Raw genomic sequence first — 21,346 nt, 5'->3', positions numbered from 1 at the left:
GTACATTCACACTGATCTTGTTAAGTAAATCCCTACCATCCCAGTCCTTTAGTGGGAATGTTTGAGTAGCATACACCATTTAGGCATCTCCATTTGTCCTGTAGTACTTATTTAAGCTCACTCACCTTATTAACATGTTACCTACCTTGTTAACAACTAAATCAAAATGTGGAAAACTTGCCATTTCCTATAGGAGGCATTCTTCCTGGGTCTTACCATTATCTGCATATCAGCAAGCCTGGCATTCCATCTCTCTTGGAGGTACAAATGGCCCAGCCTGATTATGTAAGTATTATTTCTAAATTTCCTTTATCTTTCAAATATAACACTTTGTGTACAGGGGTGAAAATTATTTGTTCACATCTTTAGTGTAATGTATTGGTTCATACCTCAGAAAGCCACCGCAGTTGCCAGTCCCCAAGATGGCCCTCAATGACTCCTGCCTCTTGGTATTCATGCCCCTGTGTGCTCCCCTACCACACTGAATAGGGCTGACCTCTGTAGCCAACAGGATTTTGTGGAAATGACAGTTTGAGACTTCCAGTGTTAGGTGATGAAAGATATTACAGCTTCTAACTTGCACCACTCCCATTTTATGCAAGCTTATTGTTTGGAGCCACTAATTGTTTTTTAATAGATTTTTTTTTAAAGAGCAGTTTTAGGTTCAAAACAAAATTGAGAGGAAAGTACAGAGATTTCCCATCTACCCCTGCTCCCATTCATGCATACTGTCCCCATTATCAACATCCCCAATCAAAGTGGTACATTAGTTATGATTGATGAACTTACATTGATACATCATTACCACCCAAAGTCTAGAGTCTACATTAGAGTTGTATATTCTAGGGGTTTGGACTAATGTATAGTGACATGTATCCATCATTACAGTATCATACAGAGTATTTCACTATCCTAAGAATCCTCTGTGCTCCTCTTCTTTATCACTCTCACCCTTAACTCCTGGCACCCACTGACCTTTATACTATCTCCATAGTTTTGCCTTATCCAGAATATCAGATAGTTGGAATTGTGTAGTATGTAGCCTTTTCAGATTGGCTTCTCTTTTTCAAATTTAATTTAATTTTTCCCATCGCCATTTATCCCTCTATACCCTCTTCCACTTCCCTCCCCCCCCCTCCCCCGTTTGCTTCTTTCACTTTGTAATATATATTTGTGCTACATGGCTTGATAGCTCACTTCTTTTTAGTGCTAAATAGCATTCCTTTATCTGAATATATCATAGTTAATTTCTTCATTCACCTATTGAAGGACATTAAGCCACTAAGTTTTGAGGTAACCTGTGATACAGCAATAGGTAACTAAAATAATTACCTTCATGGCAACATAGCAAGTAAATTGCATAGGCTTTGGAATGCCCATGAAACCCTGTTGTTCTCCTGCCCTCCCTAAATTACACAAGAAGGACCATCCAAAAGATGCAGAAGTGTAATGAGGGGACATCCCTGGGTTCCAGATAACCAGAAGGACACGTGTGGTTGGTCAGTTGTCAAGCTCCTTAAATAAGATACTCTGACAGATGGTCCAAAAGGGGTGTTTGTGGTCAATTGGGGGTTTTCTTTCTGATGTGTCATGTTTGCTTTTTTTGTCAGTGAGTCAGACACTGGAAGTTGGCAACGTAACCTCTGTTCCCATTTTCGTATCCTGAGTATTTTGGGGTATTGATGACAATGACCACAGTAATCGCATTTCCCAGATTTCCTTGAGAATAGAATCAGCCCTGTGGCAGGTTCTTGTCAATGAGATGTAAGTGGATACTACTGGAAAATTCCCCAAAGTGGGACAAACTCAAACTGTACACACTCTTGGCCCCTCACCCTTCTCCCTTCAGAAAATTGGAATCCCAGCTCTTCCATATACTTCCCATGGGCTTTGGAGAAGTTATTCAACTTCCCTGGGTGTCTGGGATTCTTAGGGATTACATATAGAGTAAAACTGCCTTTTAGGAACAAAACAGGTGACCCATCAGGGGTGGATGTTGTTGATCATAGTTTTATATAAAGAATGAAATCTTTTTCCTCTGGGGAAAGGCCAAATGCTTTGTGTTTAAACCTTATTTGCCTTGGGCCTCTCCCAGACTCTTTTAGGGGTACTTATTACATGTGGTCTGATGAAAAATTTTCTTACAAATAAAGGATCGAAGCAAATGATGTTCCAGTTTCTGTTGCTATGTAACAGAAACGAAGCGGCCATTTGATCCTGCTCAGATTCTATGGGTCAGGAATTCAGACAGGACACAGTGGGAAGGGCTTGTCACTGTTCCACTATGTCTGGACTTGACGGTTAGAGCCAACACAATGGTTGGATCCTCTGAAGGGCTGGAATGATTCAAACACAGGGAGCGCTGACCAGAGCATCACACCTGAGCTGTCCGTGTGACCCGGGCTTCCTCATAGCCTGGTAACCTCAGAGTAGTCAGATTTCTTAGGGCTCTGAGTTCAAGTGTCCCCACTAGCAATTAGAAGCTGCATTGCTTCCCATGACCGGCCTTGAAGAGTCACACAGCACTACCCCCTTCACGCCCTCTGTTGGAGCAGTCGCAGCCCACCAGGACTCAAGGAGAGGGGCCATAGAGTTCATCTCTCAGTGGGAAGAGTGTCAGGGTCTTATTGTAGAAAACAATGAGGGATGGGTGGCCATCTTTGTAGAATACAATCTGCCACTGATGAGATGGGGTATTTCATGAACAGGATGAAGCCCAGATTACGTGTTCAGAGGCTGCGCACTTTGGTCATCGTCAATAAGTAACTGGAGCCAAAGATGTTCAAGAGCAGAAAAATACTGGACGTGGTTTCAGACAGAGCCAGATTCTTCAAGGACACTGTGATTTCCTACACGCTGTGTCCTTTATTTATGAACCAGGGTTGTCTCTGAATAAAGTCAGAGGAGGAGCCAAAGGGGATTTTTAGGGAATGAGGGTCTTAATAAGAATGCCACTGGCATAGATTCTGTGGCTGCCATTATGATGGTATGTGAACAGGATCCCTGACTTTAATGAACCATTTTGCCCGGTGTGCCTCTTTTTTAATAAGTTCAGTAGATGTAAACAGATTTTTTCTCTTTTTATTCTCCAAGAAAAAAAAATGTAGCAAGGTTTCATGACAATCTTTTGGAGTTGGGATTAATTTGATGAAGTAGAATTGTTGCCAAAATTCTCAGGCAGCCACCTAAATATAGCCAATTGATCAAGGGTGGAGCTATTGAACAATATTTCACCAAAAAAAGGAAATTACTATTTTTACCATAAATGTAGTACAGATTTCAGACTTCCATAGCACTCATGAATTGGAATGTTTAAATTAGTAGTTTATTAATTAATGAGCTCTCAGAGAGGTAATCTGACAAAAGGAATAAAAAGGACCTCAAGTCATCTCCGTAATGAGGTAATCTTTACAGATTCCAGTCCACATGCTTCGTTGGCTATACACCACCGAGTAAAGGAATTTGTCACAACAAGTTCTGCTGTGAATGCCATTAAATTTAAAATTGTGCAGTTATCACGAGACTTGGGAACTCAATTTCTTGCACATTAAGTTTGATTAATCCCGTGTCTTCCATTTGGCATAAATTCCAGAGCTCTCTCCCAACTTTTGTCAGAATCATAAAGGAACTTGAAAGGGTGATTGTATCCAAAGGAAGGAAAAAGAAACACACCAGAACCAGTTACATCACTAAAATCTTAAATTCAAGATCCAAATTTCCTAACAACTTGCTTACATATATAAAAGGAGAAACTGGACACACACCCCAGAATTAGAAAGTGTGTGAAGCCACCGTCATTACTCCTGGGTTCCCTCATGGGAGGGCAGAGCTGGAAGCTGCCTTCTCATTAGTGGAGCGACTTTCTGTGAGGAGAGGCAGGATTTTCCCAATCTGTGAGCCACCATACAGGAATGACCCAAGAAATGTAGATGGGTCTGGCCCTCCAATGCTAATCTGTCTGAGAAGCCCATGTGTAGGTGAATTGTCCTTAATGTCAGTACAAAAATACTGATGTGCTCCAAATTCACAGAACGCTCGCCACCTCCACTGAGCTAACAGAATGTCACATCTCATGAAGTGGACGCAATTACTTTTTAAATTAGCGTTAGCCATCATAGCACAAGTCATTTCTTTCTCTGCAGTGTGACCACTTTTTACATTCTTTAAGCCCTCATAGCCATGATGTGTGAAAACATACAGAAGCAACCCAAAGATTAGAATTCAATTTTAGAAAAGTAAGACAAAAAAACAAAAAAAAGCCCCCAAACAAACAGATTGTGATGAAGTCATTGAGAATGATGCTGACAAGGCGGCCCTCTTGGACCTGCCTGACACCCAAGGGCACGTCTGCTCAGACTCCTTGCTGTTGGCCAGCAGCCTCATTGGGCTCCACCTCACGGGGGCCCAAACCATCTCCGCTCTACACAGGGTCCTTGTGAGCGGAAAGTGGAGTGTTTAGTGAAAGGCTGCTAGGTCAAAACTTTGTCAGCCACATGGGCACATCTCATGGGGTGCCCCTTTGATGCCCGGGTTCCCTTTCTTATTCATTCACGTAAAGAAATTGTAAGGAGGAGGGGTCATAACCTTGTGGGATGGCTGACTCTGCTCTCTGGTGAACCCTGGAGACATTTGGTGCTAAAACTGTGCCAAAGCTGTTGACAGGGCCCTCTCTCCTGGACCCCCAGCCACCCTCCCACCACGGCGAGGGCATGCCCCTCCGCAGGCACTCACTCAGCTTTTCTAAGGCACCCCTACTGCAAGGGGCTTCCCGGCCTAAAGCTGCTGGCACCAACTCAAATGGTGTCTAAGCCTTGCGCCAGGTGTTAGAAAGGTGCAGGAGGGCACATTCTTGACTCTCCTGGTCTGCGTGTATTTGATTCAGAAATAGTGTTTGCTGTGATGGAGTTGATGCCAGAGATTATTCTGTGATGCCAAATGCCCCAGCCTGGTGTGTTCATTGCTCCATCTGAGAAGTCAAAAATTCCTGAGGATGCCCAGATGGTGTGGCTGAGCATCGACCTAGGAACCAGGAGGTCATGATTCGATTCCCATTTGGTTGGGAAACATGCCCAGGTTGTGGGCTGGATTTCCAGTGTGGGTGGGGTGTGCAGGAGGCAGCTGATCAATGATTCTCTCTCATCATTGAAGTTTCTATCTCTTTCTCTCTCTTTCCCTTCCTCTCTGAAATCAATTATAAATATATATATGTATATATGTATATATATATGTATATATATATAATATTACATATATAATATATGAATATATATAATATGTATAATATGTTATTTTTTATATATATATATATATATATATATATATATATATATATATATATATATGTATATGTATATGAATTCCCGAGGAAACAGATCTGAATTTAAAAGTGTGTGAGGCCGAGACTGGTTTAGCTGAATGGATAGAGCATAGAGCGTCGGCTTGGGGACTGAAGGGACCCGGGTTTGATTCCGGTCAATGGCATGTACCTTGGTTGCGGGCATATCCCCAGTAGGGAGTGTGCAAGAGGCAGCTGATTGATGACTCGCTCTCATCGATGTTTCTAGCTTTCTATCTCTCTCCCTTCCTCTCTATACAAAATCAATAAAATATATTTAAAAAATAAAAATAAAAATAAAAGTGTGTGAGGTGATCTGGGACCAGAGAAATGCAGTAGCAAGAACAAAGGGTAAAGGGGGCAATTAGATAAGGACACCAGAAAGTCTGGCTCAAGCTGGCTTTTTCCAAACTCTTCTCCGGACAACCCCTATCCAGTCACAGTTCCCCTCCCTCCCACCCTCCCTCCCCTCTCCTCCCTTCCTTCTTCTCTCCCTCTCTCCCTTCCTTCCTTCCCTCTTTCTTCTTCTGCTTTCTGTTTCATGTCTCTTCCTCTCATTTTTTTTTTCATCAAAAGTCCAGTTCGTTGCCACAGCACAGCCAGAGTATTTAAAAATGACTTATCATTTTAGAAGTGGTAGTCATTGTTTAAAAACTAGAAATGCCACGTAGTCAAATGAACAGAAATAGAAACAACAAAAGTGACCCAGTCTCCCAACCTCAGAAATGACATTTGTTAAAATGTTGATTAAAAAAGGAATTATCTGCTTCTACAGTATAAAATGTACTGTGAACATATTGCCCTGTTATGAAGTATAGTTTACAACAGGGGATGTGCTGTACCTTATCATTAGGATGTACCATTGTTCTGTTAGGTAATGCCTTGCTGAATTGTTTTTTAATTCTTTGCTGTGCAGGTAGATTTTCTCTCTGTATCCATCCATCTCTATGAAGGATGGGCAGCTTGCACCCCCCAAGCCTTTTACTAAATTATGTTTGCTCTCCCTCCCACCCCAAATACCCAATTTCTCACACGTACTTGAGACTGGCCTAGGATTTACCTAATATTCCTCCTGTACACCTCACCTTGTACCTTCTCGGGTTTTTGCAATATGATATCCAAACACCCACCTGTTGCTTCAATATATCTTAAAAATCTACTTAAACTGTGTGTCCTTGTTTAGACAAAATCCCCAGGGGATGTCCGGGACCAAGTCAATGTTTGGGATCAGTGTAGTCCAACTTGCCTTGGATTTATAAATGCCACATTCAAGTTCAGAGCAAAACCTTAAATCTATATGCACTCAGGAAAGATTTATTGAGTGTGACCATGAGTCTACGTTCAGAGTCTGCGGGTAAACGGAAGGTTCATCCAACATCAACAAAACCTATTTGTCTGTCACGGGTTCTCAGTTTGGTTGCCTGAGCCTGTGAGGAGTGTGTCCTGGTCAGTAGGTCAGTCGTCACTAGGGGCTGACATAGAAAAGGTGGTGGTGACATGGAATCGAGTGGCATCTTTCCTTGTCATCTGGGCTTCTATGGCAGTGCCAGCCAGTTTCTAGGGGACATAAGGCATTGACAATTGCAAGCGAAAAGGTGGCCTGCAGACTGTGTATGTGTATTTCCATAGACTTGAAACAGGCCTTCCCAAACAGTCAAACCTTTCCAATCCAAGCTGTCAGACATTCACCTTTTACTCATTTCCTTTATTTAAGTAAACTTGAAAAAGCTGAAATTCTTTCTGATCGTTTTTGACTAGGAGTTTTTCTCAAAACGGTGCTGTGAAAAACTATGAAAATTAGCAGTCTTAACACACATCACGGAGCAGAGTGAGCCCAGCCCCACATATTAGCTGTGTGAGGTGCTGAGGATTAGAGAATTGGCTGTAACCTAGCAACTAATTTAGAAACTCCTAACGATGCAATCAAAGGTTAAAATAACCAGAGGAACAATTAGTCATTAAGTCCAAGTCTGTGCCTTCGGACACAGCTATCTTCTGTTGAGATTAGTCAATATCTGCTACATTTATTTACAACAAGTCAAAAGATATAACCTAGTTTGTTACATTTGGAAAATTAGTTGCTATGATAAAGTTCCAATGTTCAGAAATGTTTCTAATGTTTTTTTTTTCTTTTCTGATCCATTCTCTCCTACCCTCCCCCACCCCCCCACCCCTTTCCAGGGTGAAGAAATAATAACAGGTAAAGCAAAAAAAGGCACTTATTTCCGAATTCATATTAACAACTATAAAATGGTGGAGACCATCACATGCCTCTCTAAGGAGCCTTTCCCTACCTCCAATTACATCCGCTTGTTCGGGCAGCATGAGCAAGCCCTCAACAACCTGTGTGCTCGGTTTGACGACAAGATGATCACTGATCTCTACAGGTAAGGCGGATTGTGCATCGTACTAAGGGGAAATGCCATGTCTAGTGTCTTATGAATGAAGGCTGTGTTTTTGTGATGCACCAGATAGCAAAACAGGAATTCATGAGAGAAGCTAGAGTGGCAGAGATTTCATCTATCTATATAAAAGCCTAAGCGACCAGTCACTATGATGCACACTGATCACCAGGAGGCAGACACTCAAAACAGGAGCTTCCCCTTAGTGGTCGGTGCACTCCCACAGTGGGAGAGCCACTCAACTGACTGGAGGGCACCAGATGCCATGGCTGGCAAGCGCGGCTGCAGCAGCATGAGCCTCTACCATCTCTGCAGCAGCACTATGAGCAGCAGCACTATGAGCAGCAGCACTATGAGCAGCAGCGGCAGGCACAGTGAGGCAGGGGTGAGCTGGAGCAGCGTGCTGCCTGGCCCAGGCTTGGGCTCCTCCCTGGCTGCCTGCCACTTCGCACCTTACTACATCCCTCAGGGGATGTCGGACTGCCAGTTTCGGCCCAATCCCCACCAGGGCCTGCACGGATAGAACCAAAACCAGCAGTCCGACATCCCCTGGATTGTGAGAGGGCACAGGCCAGGCTGAGGGACCACACTGGTGCACGAATCTGTGCACCAGGCCTCTAGTTCTCCTATAATAAATAACATCTGACCACTAGCGTTGAGCACTAGCATTGAACGTGGAGAGTTACATGGGGAAGTGCATGGACTCCAGAAGTAGCCACACATAGCTCTCATAGCCACCACACAGGCCTGAGTCCCAGATGCACCCATGCACGGGCTCCACGCCATGGATGGGCCTGGATGCGATGAGTTCGAGTTCCTTTGAGCCAGGGCTGGTGAGAGCAGTGGTCAGAAGTTTGAGAGGTATTCTGGGAACAGGATAGGGAAGCACTTAGTCCTGGTGAGAACTCCACAACCACAAACATGCTATTCATCACCCCAGCTGTCTTCCACACAGCTTGCGCTCAAGCAGGGAAAGGTGGCCATTTGTCTGAGATATTGTTACGGGAATTCTGCACTGGTAGGTTGGTTTGACTGGGTGATCTAGATCTTGGTCTTTTAAATTCTAAAATACTTGTTTATCCTACCACTCTAGGAAGGCTACTTCTGGATATAGTCTGGTGCTTAGAAAAGAGCATTTTCATCTATTTCCACTAAAACAAAGTGATGACAGGGATGGTATACGATATCTTTTGGCTGTTCGCCACCTCTTTCTCCAAAGCCACAAACCCCCAGACTCACCTCAGGCAACTTCAGTCTGCACTGCTCTCCCTCCACTGGAGCCCAGGGTCATGGGCTGCAAAAGAAAGTTTGTGTGTGGGCCCTTTAAGAGGGTGCCTGTATCTCCTGTGTGCTCTGCCTGTCTGTGGGAAATTGAAACCTTGCTGCTTGTCACAGCTGGATGCTACATGGGCCCCTCTTCCTGGCTCTGGCACTCCAAGCTGGGGAGCCGAGCTGGGGTTTAGGCTTCATGCCTCTCTGGGCAAGCTCCTTTCTGATCTCTGCCCTTCCTACCAGTCTCAACTTGGCTTCTTCTGTGATACATTCACACAATGGAATACTACAAGGCCCCCCCAAAGGAAGGAACTCTGACCTTTTGTAATAGTATGGATGGACCTGGAGATTATTATGCCAAGTGAAATAAGCCAGTCAGAGAAATATTATATTATCTCACTAAGGTATGGAATCTAATGAACAAAATAAACTGACAGCCCTAGCTGGTTTGGCTCAGTGGATAGAGCGTCAGCCTGTGAACTGAGGATCCCAGATTTGATTCCACTCAAGGCCACATGCCCGGTTGTGGGCTTGATCCCCAGTAGGGGGCGTGCAGGAGACAGCCACATCATTGATGTTTCTATCTCTCTCTCCCTCTCCCTTCCTCTCTGAAATCATAAAAAATATTTTTTAAAAGTAAACTGACAAACATTAGAAACACATGCATGGATACATGGCATAGTCTGATACCTATCAGAGGGGAGGATGGCATGAGAAACTAGATGAAAAAAGGTGAAGGGATAAGGCAAAGAACATCTACCCTAATAAAAGATAAACATGCAAATTGACTGTATTTCTGCTACACTTACCAGCCACACTCACCAGCCAATCAGGATTGAGTATGCAAATTAACCCAACTAAGGTGGAGGCGGCCACAGAGCTGGAGTGAGCTTGGGTTGCCCCCGGCAATGGAGGAAGCCAAGCTTTCCACCCATCTTGGCTGGCCCTGGCCTCTGCTCAAGGCTACAAAGTTTCAATTATAGAAGATAAATAAATCCCAGATACCTGCTTCCAGGTGGCCCTGGCTCAATATAAAAAAAAAAAAAAAAAAGGAGGGGCTGGAGCCTAGATCGCCAGGGGGCATGGCCAGCCTGAAACAGCCCTCAGCTCCTCACCCAGGCTGGCCACATTCCAATGGGGTAAGGGTCTCCACTTGGGGCAGGGGGCTTGTCCAGCCTGCAAACAGCCATCAGCTCCTCACCCAGGCTGGGCAGGCACCCTAGAGGGGACCCCCACCCTGAAGGGGGTGTTGCCAGCTTGAAAACAGCCCTCAGCCCCTCACCCAGGCTGGTCATGTCCTTCCAGCTGGGATCCTCACACCATGGGGGCGTGGCCAGCCTGAAAACCACCACAGGCCCCTTGCCCAGGCCACCCCACACCTCAAGGGAACCTTAACCCTGAACTGGGACATCCTTCAGGGCAAGCCAGCCGGCCCCCAACCATGCACCAGGACTCTATACTAATAAAATGCTAATTAGATTGGGAGACCTTCCAGGAGACCTTCCGAACATTCTTCTGGACAAAGCCATGGTGACGGGGCTGAGGTAGAGGCAATTAGAGGCCAAAGGGGGAGGGAGGTTGTGGGTGATCAGGCCAGAATGGGACGGCAGTTGTGAGTGCTCAGGCTGGTGGAGGGCAGGGCCATTGGGGGTAAGCAGACCAGCAAGGGGGCCAGTTGGGGGCAAGCAGGACATCAGTGGGGGTCTGTTGGAGATGATTAGGACAGCGGGGATGGGGGGCGGGGAAGGGGCAGTTTGAAGTGAGCAGGCCAGCAGGGGGGCAATTGGGGGTGATCATGCTGGTGGGGGGGCATTTGGGGGCAAGCAGGCCAGCGATGAGGAGCAGTTTGGGACAAGTAGGCCAGCAGGCAAAGTGGTTAGGGCAGTCAGGCAGTTAGGCAGGTGAGCGATTAGGAGCCAGAAGTCCCAGCTTGCTAGAGGTATGTTCCACTGCCGGGTTCGGCTCACTCCCTGTAAACCAGCAGTAGGACATCCTCCGAGGAGTCCCAGATTGGAGAGGTGCAAGCCAGGCTGAGGGATATCCCCCACCCCCAACCCTGTGCACCAGTTTCGTGCACTGGGCCACTATTATTAACATAACCCATAGACTCTGACCACAGTGTGGTGAACATTGGTAATAGTGTCAACAATCCTATATAATAAAAGCCTAATGTGCAAATCGACCAAACTGCGGAATGACCGGTCACTATAATGCACACTGACCACTAGGGAGCAGATGCTCAATGCAGGAGCTGCCCCCTGGTGGTCAGTGCGCTACCATGGGTGGACATCCCCCGAGGAGTCCCGGACTGTGAGAGGGTGCAGACTGGACTGAGGGACCCCCCACCACCACCGGCGCATGAGTTTCATGCACTGGGCCTCTAGTAAAAAATAAAAAATAAAAATGTGCCACATATATATGATTTTCTAAAAAGTATCCATTTCTTTTGGCTTCTTTGAATTGATTCTGTGGCTGACTAGAGAAAGTCAATGCCGTTTAGCACTATGTTTATAAGGCCGCACATGGTGATGTTTGTAGCTGCAGTTCAATTATTTCCCTGCTGTATAGTATTCCCTTAGGTAACTGTCACTATTCATCCGTCTTCCCATTGATTGGTATTTAAATTGTCCCAAGTGTGATGACATTACAAACAACCACATTTGCAAGAATTTCTCTCGGGTGAACTAGTGATTCGGAAATGTTTCCAAAAGTAGGTTTTATCTCTTGAACTCTCCCCAGCAGAGCATGAAAGTGCCTCAATCCTTATGCTGTTACACTTTAAAATTTGTCTGTTCTGGTGGTTTGTAAAGGTGTCTTTCTGTAGTTTCAATTTTCCCTTTACTGACTAATGACAACTCAGTGCCTTTTTATTTGTTTCTCGTTATGGGCCATTTGGGACAGTTCCTGTGAGGTGCCTGTTATGACCTTGGTCCGTGTTTTTTGGGTGTCATGTTTTTTCTAATTCATAGGGTCATCCATATATCCTGGATGCAAACTTGTGTTAGTTATGAATTCTTAATATAACTTCTCCCATTTTGAGGTTTGTCTTTCCACTTATTTTATGATGTCACTTAACAGATGTCCTTCATTTTAATGTAATCCGTTGCCTTCTGTAGCGTGTCTTGGATATTTTTGTCCCTTTGCTTATCCAATAAGTTTATGTAAACTTGTCAAGCTCTGTGACTTGATAGCAAATGCATTAAAACTTAGATTCATTAGGTGAGAATTGACATCTTTGTTATTAAGTCCAGTATCATAGCATAGTATAGGTCTTGATTTCTTGACTATTGTAAATATTCTTTCTTATTGATGGCTGTTGTATAGAAATGCACTGATTTTTTTTTTTTGGTATGGTTTTGTATTATGCAAATTTTCTAAACTCTCATTCATCCAAATAATTTACCTGTAGGTTCTTTTAAATTTTCCCCAAGAAGAAGGTGATGTTGAAGCAGACACACTTTGTGAGCTTGGGACCCTTGTCAAGGTGCAGCTGTTAACTGATGGTAATAATAATTTTAAGTTCATTTGATTTGCCAAGAGTGGATATTTAAGATAGCTGACGGGATGACATTGGACGACAGGACGTACCAATTGACATCTGTAAGCAAGAACCACGGAGGGGTATGCAGGAAAACGGTGGCTGCTCATCCAAGAGGTCGCTGGTCATTTTCAGTGAGGCCCGGAGGGCAACGCCATGCCAGTCAGTCACTCCCACACGCGTGTTAATATGTGCCTGCAGCTGTGGCCACATTCTTTTCAAGTGCCGGGAAATGCTGCCAGATCCCAGGGCTAATTCCCGGCTCAGCACTGCCTGCCCTGTCTGTTGTCAGATGGACCGGCGAGTCTTTTTCCAAGCAGGCAGGGGAATGGTGTCGCTGATTTTGGCTGGGATGAGATTACAGATTGTTCCCCTGACCTCGGCAACACCAGCCACATCTCTCGTTCGAATCTGGGCGGATTTCCATCCTCTACGCCTGGGGGCACCTTTCTCTGTTCCGGGAGGGCTCACTGCTAACCAGGTGCTCTACCTTCTGCCAGTCAGGGCTGACCTCAAGATCAGTTCTTCTCCAGTTTCAAAGGAAACCTCTGGCTTCTTTCTCCTACTCCCTCCAATCAAATCTCACACCATCAAGGGCCAGGACCTCGCAGGCCCTGGTGGTGCCAGAGGGGCAGATGCGGTGGCAGTGGAGGCCTCCTGAGCAGTGGCTCCTGCTGCCGGCCCTGGGACTTGCTTGGATCCATTTAGGGACACATGGTGGTGAGCAGGCAGTTGTCCACCAGGATACACAGGCAGGCAGCTGTCACAGGATGGCAGCATGCTGCGGGTTTGGGGCCCAGAATCCTAAAATAAGGATTCTACCTTATTTTAGTCTCTGTGTTCACCTCACAGCGCCAGCACAAACCATTGGCAATGAAGTACACCACTGGTGACTCTACATATGCATGCGCTTGTGTGTGTGTGTGTGTGTGTGTGTGTGTGAGAGAGAGAGAGAGAGAGAGAGAGAGACAGAGAGAGAATGATCACTTTGGAGAGAGAGAGAGAGAGAGAGAGAGAGAGAGAGAGAGAGAGAGAGAGAGAGAGAATGATCACTTTGGAAAAAGAACGGAGTCCATTTGTATCATGAGCTAATTTCTGAACCAGCCAGCATTTAAACCTCACATAAACAAATGTTACTAAAGACTTTTCCCAATCTTCCTTTTAAGAGCACTTTTGTCCCACATGCAACGCTTATAGCAAACCTTGCAGTCCCCCCACCCCACCCCATGTCTGTCGGTGATGTTTAGAATGAGCAGCACCTTCCGCCCTGTGATACTGCCCCTCCCACAGGACCTGGGGCAGAGGGCGCTGTCACTGGGCTTTAACAAGGCAATGTCCGGTGCCTTCCCTGCTTTCTTAGCTCTACCTCACCATCATTTACTCCACTTACCAATGGCCCTGCGGAAGCCCTGCTCCCCCACCCCTTAGCCTTCATTAACTTTCCAAGCAGGCAGGGGAATGGTGTAGCTGATTTTGTAGTCTGTAGCATCCTTTATCCTCACTGGTGTGAATAGGTCTTGCCCTAGCTTCTTTGTATGAGCCCATCAGATCCTCATAAACCTTGATTAAATTATCTCTTTTCACATCTTAGCATGCTCATCCCTCAAAGACTGCCCTCATGCAGCCCTCCCGCCAGCGCTGCCACCCTCCTCCACACTTCCCCAGGCACTCGGTGGCCTATTTTTAGTGGGTAAGTGCTGCTGTGCGCAATATTCTAAATGGGATTTGAGCAGGCCCTGTAACGAGCTGCCATTACTTTGTTGAACTGTGAGGCTCCAGAAGTTACTCTCTCAGGAAAGTTGCCCTGTGCCGGCTCTGTCTTCTGAGCTGCAAAGCGGGGCGCTGCCAGCCCACCCCGTCTTCTTCCTCGTTTATTAGACTCCAACGGGGAGGTCATGGAATGACGACTTCAGTGTTTTCTATGCTGCTGTCGTCAGTGCCCTGGTGTTGTTTCCAGTAGGAAATCACACACTAAATCCTAAGGTTTTTTTTGTTTTTTGTGGGTTTTTTTTTCAGACTTAACGAAATGTTTTTAAAATAGGACTTCCCACTCCAACTGGTCAGTTTTTTGGCACAAACCGAAAAGCTGTCGAATACAAGGTCTCCCGAGATGCAAATCTCCTTTTTGGCTACTTCACAAGTCCTAGGCTTGCCTTTCTGTAGAGTCAGCAAAGTGTGGCTACCTGTCTGTCTCATTCCCTATGACGCCGTTCTGACTGCCTTATAAAGAAAATGTTCTCAGATGTTTGCTAAAATCAAAACTTGTTCTCTTCAGCCGAAACCGGTTTGGCTCAGTGGATAGAGCGCCGGCTTGCGGACTGAAAGGTCCCAGGTTCGATTCCGGTCAAGGGCATGTACCTTGGTTGCGGGCACATCCCCAGTAGGGGGTGTGCAAGAGGCAGCTGGTCGATGTTTCTCTCTCATCGATGTTTCTAACTCTCTATCCCTCTCTCTTCCTCTCTGTAGAAAACCAATAAAAAATATATATATATTAAAACAAACTTATTCTCTTCATTCTCCTTCCCAGTCATTTGATGTTAGTCTAGGTCTCTGCCCTGTAAGGATTTCAAGGGGATGTGCTTGTGTGATCCGACTGGGGGATCCTCTCGGACCATTCCCAGGCCTTCGGGCTTGCCTAGTGGTGTTTCTCACACTATCACATAACCTCTGAGGCTGAACCTACATTTTTAAACATTCCTCATTACTGAGACGGTCAACCTGAGATCTGGAAGTATAGACCAGTATGGGGCCAAATGCCAGCTGGCAGGACATGTGTCCATTTTTAGTTGTCATATTGCTCTGATTAAAAGACTGAAGTTTGGACCTGGCTTTTTTGCTCAGTGGTTAGAGCAGCAGACCTCAGATTGAAGAATCTCAGGTTCGAGTCCCAGTCAAGGGCATGTACCTTGATTGCAGCCCCCAGGTCAGGGTGCATGTGGGAGGCAACCAGTTGATGTGTCTCACATCGATGTTTCTCTCTCTCTTACCTGCACTCTCTCTAAAAATCAATGGAAAAATATCTCTGGTGAAGATTAACAAAACAAAAACAGAAGAAAACAAACAAACAAAAAAGACTAAGGTTTGGGTTTTTTTTCCTAGTATATATCACCTCCTTCTTCCCACTGTGACGTTTGTATGGAATTAGCCTTTCTTGGTATGGAGATTGTTTTGAACTTTCCTGAAATTATAGCCACCGCATGTCCCTTTGGATATTTATGCCAAAGATTATAATGTGAAAGAAAAGCACATGCACCCATTCACATAGGAATGAGAGTTTAAAATAATGAGCACTTGGGATTCTGCATACAGCATGGAGCTTTTAAAAAAATCTCCGTATCCAGTGTGTTCCAATAATTTGCCTCATTTGTCATAAAAATATGGTTTAGCATATCATCTTAGTATTTATCAGAAAGGCCTGGATCTAGTTTTTATTTATGGTTTTGAGGTATCAGGAGGGTGTAAACTCTTATTTCAAGTGCCTCAGTCCTAGTTATGTTAGTAAGAAACATTGCTTTGAGCATAGTGCGCATGAATGAATGAAGAAAATGTGAATATTTCATCTCATGGCCAAGATTTTTTTTTAAATTTAATTTATTGGGGAGACATTGGTTAGTAAAATATATAGGTCTCAGGTTTATAATTCTACAGCACATCATCTCTACACTGTGTTGTGTGTTTTCACCCCAAGTCTCCATCCATCTCCATTTATCCCCCTACCCTCTTCTTCCCCTGACCCTTTGTTCCCTCTGGCAATCACCATAAAGCAAAGGAAGTCTCATGGACACACATAGAGAAGACTTTTTCCTTAATGTTAAAAGGCTTTTATTTTTTTATAACATTAACATTAACTATAACTACTGTTAATATTCCCATTAGTTTTTAAATTTCTGTTAATTTATGCCCTGTTACATAAAAAATACATTATCTATAGGTATTATGAAAACAGACTCACATACCATTGTCACTATTTTAAAATATAAGAACATTTCTTCATACCATTAAAAATGTTTTAAAAACAAAATGCAATGATTACATCGCTCTCATTATGTAATGACCCTTTATCATCTAGTTTTAAAGTTTTTATAATCATAAAAAAGACTGATACTTTTGTTTGTTAATGTTAATCCACGTTTTTATTTTCCTGAGTACAAAGAATTACACCAAATTGAAGAAACCATGTGGACCACTGTCAAAGTCTGCATGAAGTTCTTTTTAATTTAAATAATTTTTATTTATTTTTATTTATTTATTTTTATTTTATTTAACTTAACATAGTTGGCACACAATATTATATTAAATTCAAGTGTATACCACAGTGATTAGGTGTTTAGACATTTTATAGCTTACTAAGTGATCATCCCAATAAATCTTGTACACGTCTGAAACCATACATAATTATTAGAATTTTATTATTCCCTCTGCTATACTTTACATCTCCATGATTATTCTGTAACAACCAATTTGTACTTCTTAATCTCTTTACCTTTTTCGCCCATCCCCTCAAACCTTCTCCCGTCTGACAACCATCAAAATGTCATCCGTATCTCTGAGCCTGTTTCTGTTTTGCTTGTTCCCTTATATTCTTGTTAGGTTCAATGGTTGATACATATGTATTTATTTCCATTATATTGTTCAGATTTTTAATCCTTTTTTCCCCTTCTTCTTAAAGAAGACTCTCTAACATTTCATAGAATACTGGTTTGGTGGTGATGAACTCCTTTTTTTCTTGTCTGGGAAACTCTTTTTCTGTTCTTCTATTCTAAATGAAAACTTTTCTGAGTAGAATAATCTTAATTGTAGGTCCTTGCTATTCATCACTTTGAATATTTCTTGCCACCCCCTTCTGGCCTGCAAATTTTTTGTTGAGAAATCAGCTGACAGTTGATTGGGCATTCTCTTGTAGTTAACTAACTGCTCTTCTCTTGCTTCTTTTAAGATTCTCTCTTTGCCTTTAATTTTTGGCATTTTAATTATGATGTATCTTGGTGGGGGCCTCTTTGGGTTCATCTGCTTGGGACTCTCTGTGCTTCCCGGACTTGTATGTCTATTTCCTTCACCGGGACTGGATTTTGTTGCCCAGAATTAATATGTGGAAGCCCTAATCCCCATTGTAACTGTATCTGGAGATGAGGTCTTAGGAAGGTAATTAAGGTTAAGTGAGGTCATAAGGGTGGGACCCTAATCCAGTAGGACTGTGGCCTTACACGGAGAGGAAGAGCAAGAGATTCCATGTGAGGACACAGAAGGCAGCCATCTGCAAGCCAGGAAGAGAGTCCTCACCAGAAACTGACCGTTCTGGAACCCTTATCTTATACTTCCAGCTTCCAGAACTGTGAGAAATAAGTTTATGTTGTTTAAGCCACCTAATCTTAGCCTGAGCTAAGGCAGATTTGTACCCCAGATCTGTCTCCTCACAGCTTATCAGGCTTCCATGAAGCCAGGCAGAGGGGAGCTTGCTGTTTCCACCAGCTGCGGGCCGGGCTGCCCAAGGCATGTAGTGCCCCTTGGGCACTCCCCTTCAGTCACCATGGGAACCAGCTCCACGTCAGCTAGGCCTGGGTTCAGCTCCTGCTTCTGACAGTATACCAGCCTCACTTCCCTATCTGGGCATATAGGGGTCTCCTTGCTCTCACTCGGCTGTGAAAACTGAAAAGGGGGAGCACTCCTCAGAAAACACACCAAAGGGTCCCTCGGCCCTCGCCCAGAGTGTGGGCTTAGGCAGGTCACCTCGTTCCTTAGGCTTCACTTCCTTTCTCTGTTTCCTGGTGAAAACTGAAGGAGAGGCTGTGCAGGGAGCGTCCGCTCAGAGCCCGCCTGGAGGAGCTGTTCCACACAGGGTCCTGTGCCGCACTACTCCTCCAGGGTCGCCCTGCCGTGGGCCCTGGGCGTCCCCGTGCCTGGGTCTGTGCGTGCTGCTCAGCGCTGTCCCCAGCGCCCGCCCAGGATAGCTTTGCGGAGTGACAGATGGCATAGCCCCAGCATGGCCTCCGCCACTGCTCCTTCTCTCTAAAACACTTTGTCACCCACCCAGCGAACTCTGAGCTGTGTTCTGTGCCTTATTATTCACTCTATCTAGTAATTTGGGGAGAAGAGGGCACCAAATGCCACCGACGATGCCCCCGCAGCTGCTAATCGGAGCCACCGTTTGGACCCCACGACACTCTCTTGGCCCCAGCGACTCCAGCAGCTGCCGGAGCACCGGCTGCCAGGCCAGGCTCCGTGCCGCAGGCTCCGAGGGCAGAATAGAGCCCGGCACAGTCACGCTGGGCTCCCGGAGGCTCGCAGCATTAATAATCTATAGTTCGATCATTAGGAGCAAATCCAAGTGAAATAGCAAAATATACACCACGCTGGAGGCCGCAGGGCTGCCGGGAGGTGGCTTTTCTGCTTCGTGGCAGCCTTAATGATCAGTTCCCAGCCGCTAGCAGGCCCAGCTGACAAGCGGCGCCTGCAGCGGTAGGCTTTCTGCACGTGATAATTGGACAGAGCTAGGACTCATTCGAGATGTTAACATGGACTGGCTACCAGGGATCCACCCTCACCCAGGGCACCCTGAAGGGTGTTCAACGGCCAGTTGTTGCCCTCTGCACAGACCTGAGAGTGGGTCTTTTTGGATTTAGGACCCAAGGCTGCTGGGGTCCTGGCAAGGATTTAATATATAAACCAAACTCATTTCTGAAGCGCTAACCTAGGCCTTCATTGCAACAGGTCAGCCATAGCATGCTAAGTAGGAAGATAGCTGAAGTGGAGAAACATTTTTAATGTTAAGGGTTTCTTTGTTTTTTAATGACTCATTTAAGTTGTTATTGGATATAAGATAAAAAATGATGCGTTAGTATTCTTCCTGATCATAACCATTGATCAGGAATCTCCAATCTACAGTGATAGAAGCACAGGCCAAACTGACTGAAACCCCAGGAGTCACCATAACATCCCCAGCACTACCCAGGGGGATGGGCAGGATTTGAAACAAAACACCATCAGATTTTGCCTTCTTGTCCCTGCATTTGGGCTTCCTTGTCTCCGACTGGCCTCCCCCAGGTGGAAGTCGTGGGAAGTTGCAGGCTCAGCACCTCCTAGCTTGGTATCTAGATAGCAGAGGGGCCTTTCTTTCCAAGTCCTGCTTTGAAAACTTCCTGGGGAGGCATTCAGAAAGGTCTGGATCCTATAAGGAGCTCATCCGTCATCAACATGGCCATGTCCCAGTCTCGCCTGATCAGTCTCTGCTGCTCCTCCCATCCCTGGGCGTGGCTGAAGCCCTGAGACACAGGTGGTAGGATCTGGCTCCCCAGGTGACTGCCAAAGAGGCTTCGAGAGGCGGGACAGAAGCGCAGGGATCCAGCTCTCTGCGGCTGGGAGGGAGCCAGAGAAGATAAACCCCTTTCCTTGCCTCCAGTAGACTGTCCCAAGACCCAGTGTCTTCACATAACCCACCCAGCGACATCCTGCGTGGGGCCTGGCCTGAAGTGGTGGCCAGAACACAGTGCACAATTCTGCATTGTCCCCAATCTTTCACCACCCCATTTCCCTTTCTTTTCACTCCGGCTGCCCTGGGATGGTGCCTCCCACATAAAACAGTCTTTGCCTCAAGCTCTGATCCCCCAGTGGGCAGGCAACACCAGAGTAACAAGAATGATGAACACAGCTCTTTTTATTGTATCTTTTATTATTTGTCCCCAAGTCCATGGAACAAAGAACTCAGGCTTACATAGAAGGATTTTCCAATAAATTTATGTCCCACAATTTGGAATCCATGAGCCTAATTTAGAAATTCAATTGGAAATGTGGTCAAAGGGTACAAACTTCCAGGTATGAAATAAATAAGCACACAGGATGTCAAGTACAACATGATGACTAATAGTGAACACTGCTATGTGATGTATAGCGGCATCCTCAAAAGAGTAAATACTAAGAGTTCTTAGAACAAAAAGAAGTCTCTTTCTCTTTGTATTGTGTCTATATGAGATGATGTGAATGTAACCTATTGTGGCATCATTTCACAATGTGTATATATCAAACCATTATGTTCTTCACATCCATTTATACAGGGACGCATGTCAATTATTTCTCAATAAAAACCTAAATTCAGAACAGTTTGATAAAAACGATTTGCTATTTAAAATTGTACTGAAAAAAAAAAATTCAGGGGCTTCTGGTTAAATGTGGCAGATTGAATATACAGGTTTACCTCTTCTCCCTCCTGAAATCCCCTAAAATGACAAGTAAAAGAAGAAAAAACAGTTGACTTATTTCATTAGCATAATGCCCTCAAGCATATTTTTTAAATAATTAAAAAATAATATTCTTAAACATTTAAAAAAAAATTTAATTCTGGATAATGAAGATATTTTTAAGAAGTAACCAAAGTTGTAACCTAAGAAGGAGTAAAGCAGGAGCTCAAACACTGGAAAGTTTGTGGCAGTTCACACACAGGAGACAGCCAGGCCAGGCCAGACCGGAGCACAGAAGGCAGTAAAGGGGAGGATCTGGGGTGGAGGGGTGGGGGATGTTTGACGTGTTTATGTGGAAAATAATATAAAGTGATATTTTGCAGAATTGCTGGCACATTTTGAGAAAATTGTATTAGATATATTGGAAACTAAGGGAGAAAAAGGCAGTTATTATTTCTAAGAAAAGCACAAAGTTATATTAGAAAGAAATGCGATTAATTTTACATTGATAATATAAACAGAGATACTAATTTGTGATACAAAAAAATTTGCAATATAAACTTTTCGGGAAGTTCGGGCTAGGGAAAATTGGGGGTTTGTGTTTAAAAAAAATCTTTATTTTTCTATA

The 21,346-nt window shown here is 44.6% G+C and overlaps 1 protein-coding gene across 1 annotated transcript in view; it reads left to right on the top strand.

The window, feature by feature from the left end:
* Positions 1-21,346, top strand: part of CFAP61 (cilia and flagella associated protein 61) — a 226,504-nt gene that overhangs the window by 174,875 nt on the left and 30,283 nt on the right. Inside the window, exons 24-25 of the mRNA XM_084888800.1 lie at positions 194-285; positions 7,517-7,722. Coding sequence (XP_084744926.1) covers positions 194-285; positions 7,517-7,722 — 298 coding nt within the window. The remainder of the gene's footprint in view (positions 1-193; positions 286-7,516; positions 7,723-21,346) is intronic.

Source organism: Pipistrellus hanaki, assembly GCF_964339955.1.
Source record: "Pipistrellus hanaki genome assembly, chromosome: 6".
NCBI classification, from domain to species: domain Eukaryota; kingdom Metazoa; phylum Chordata; class Mammalia; order Chiroptera; family Vespertilionidae; genus Pipistrellus; species Pipistrellus hanaki.
The sequence above is the reverse complement of the archived record's forward strand: the minus strand, read 5'-3'. Positions and strand labels throughout refer to the sequence as shown.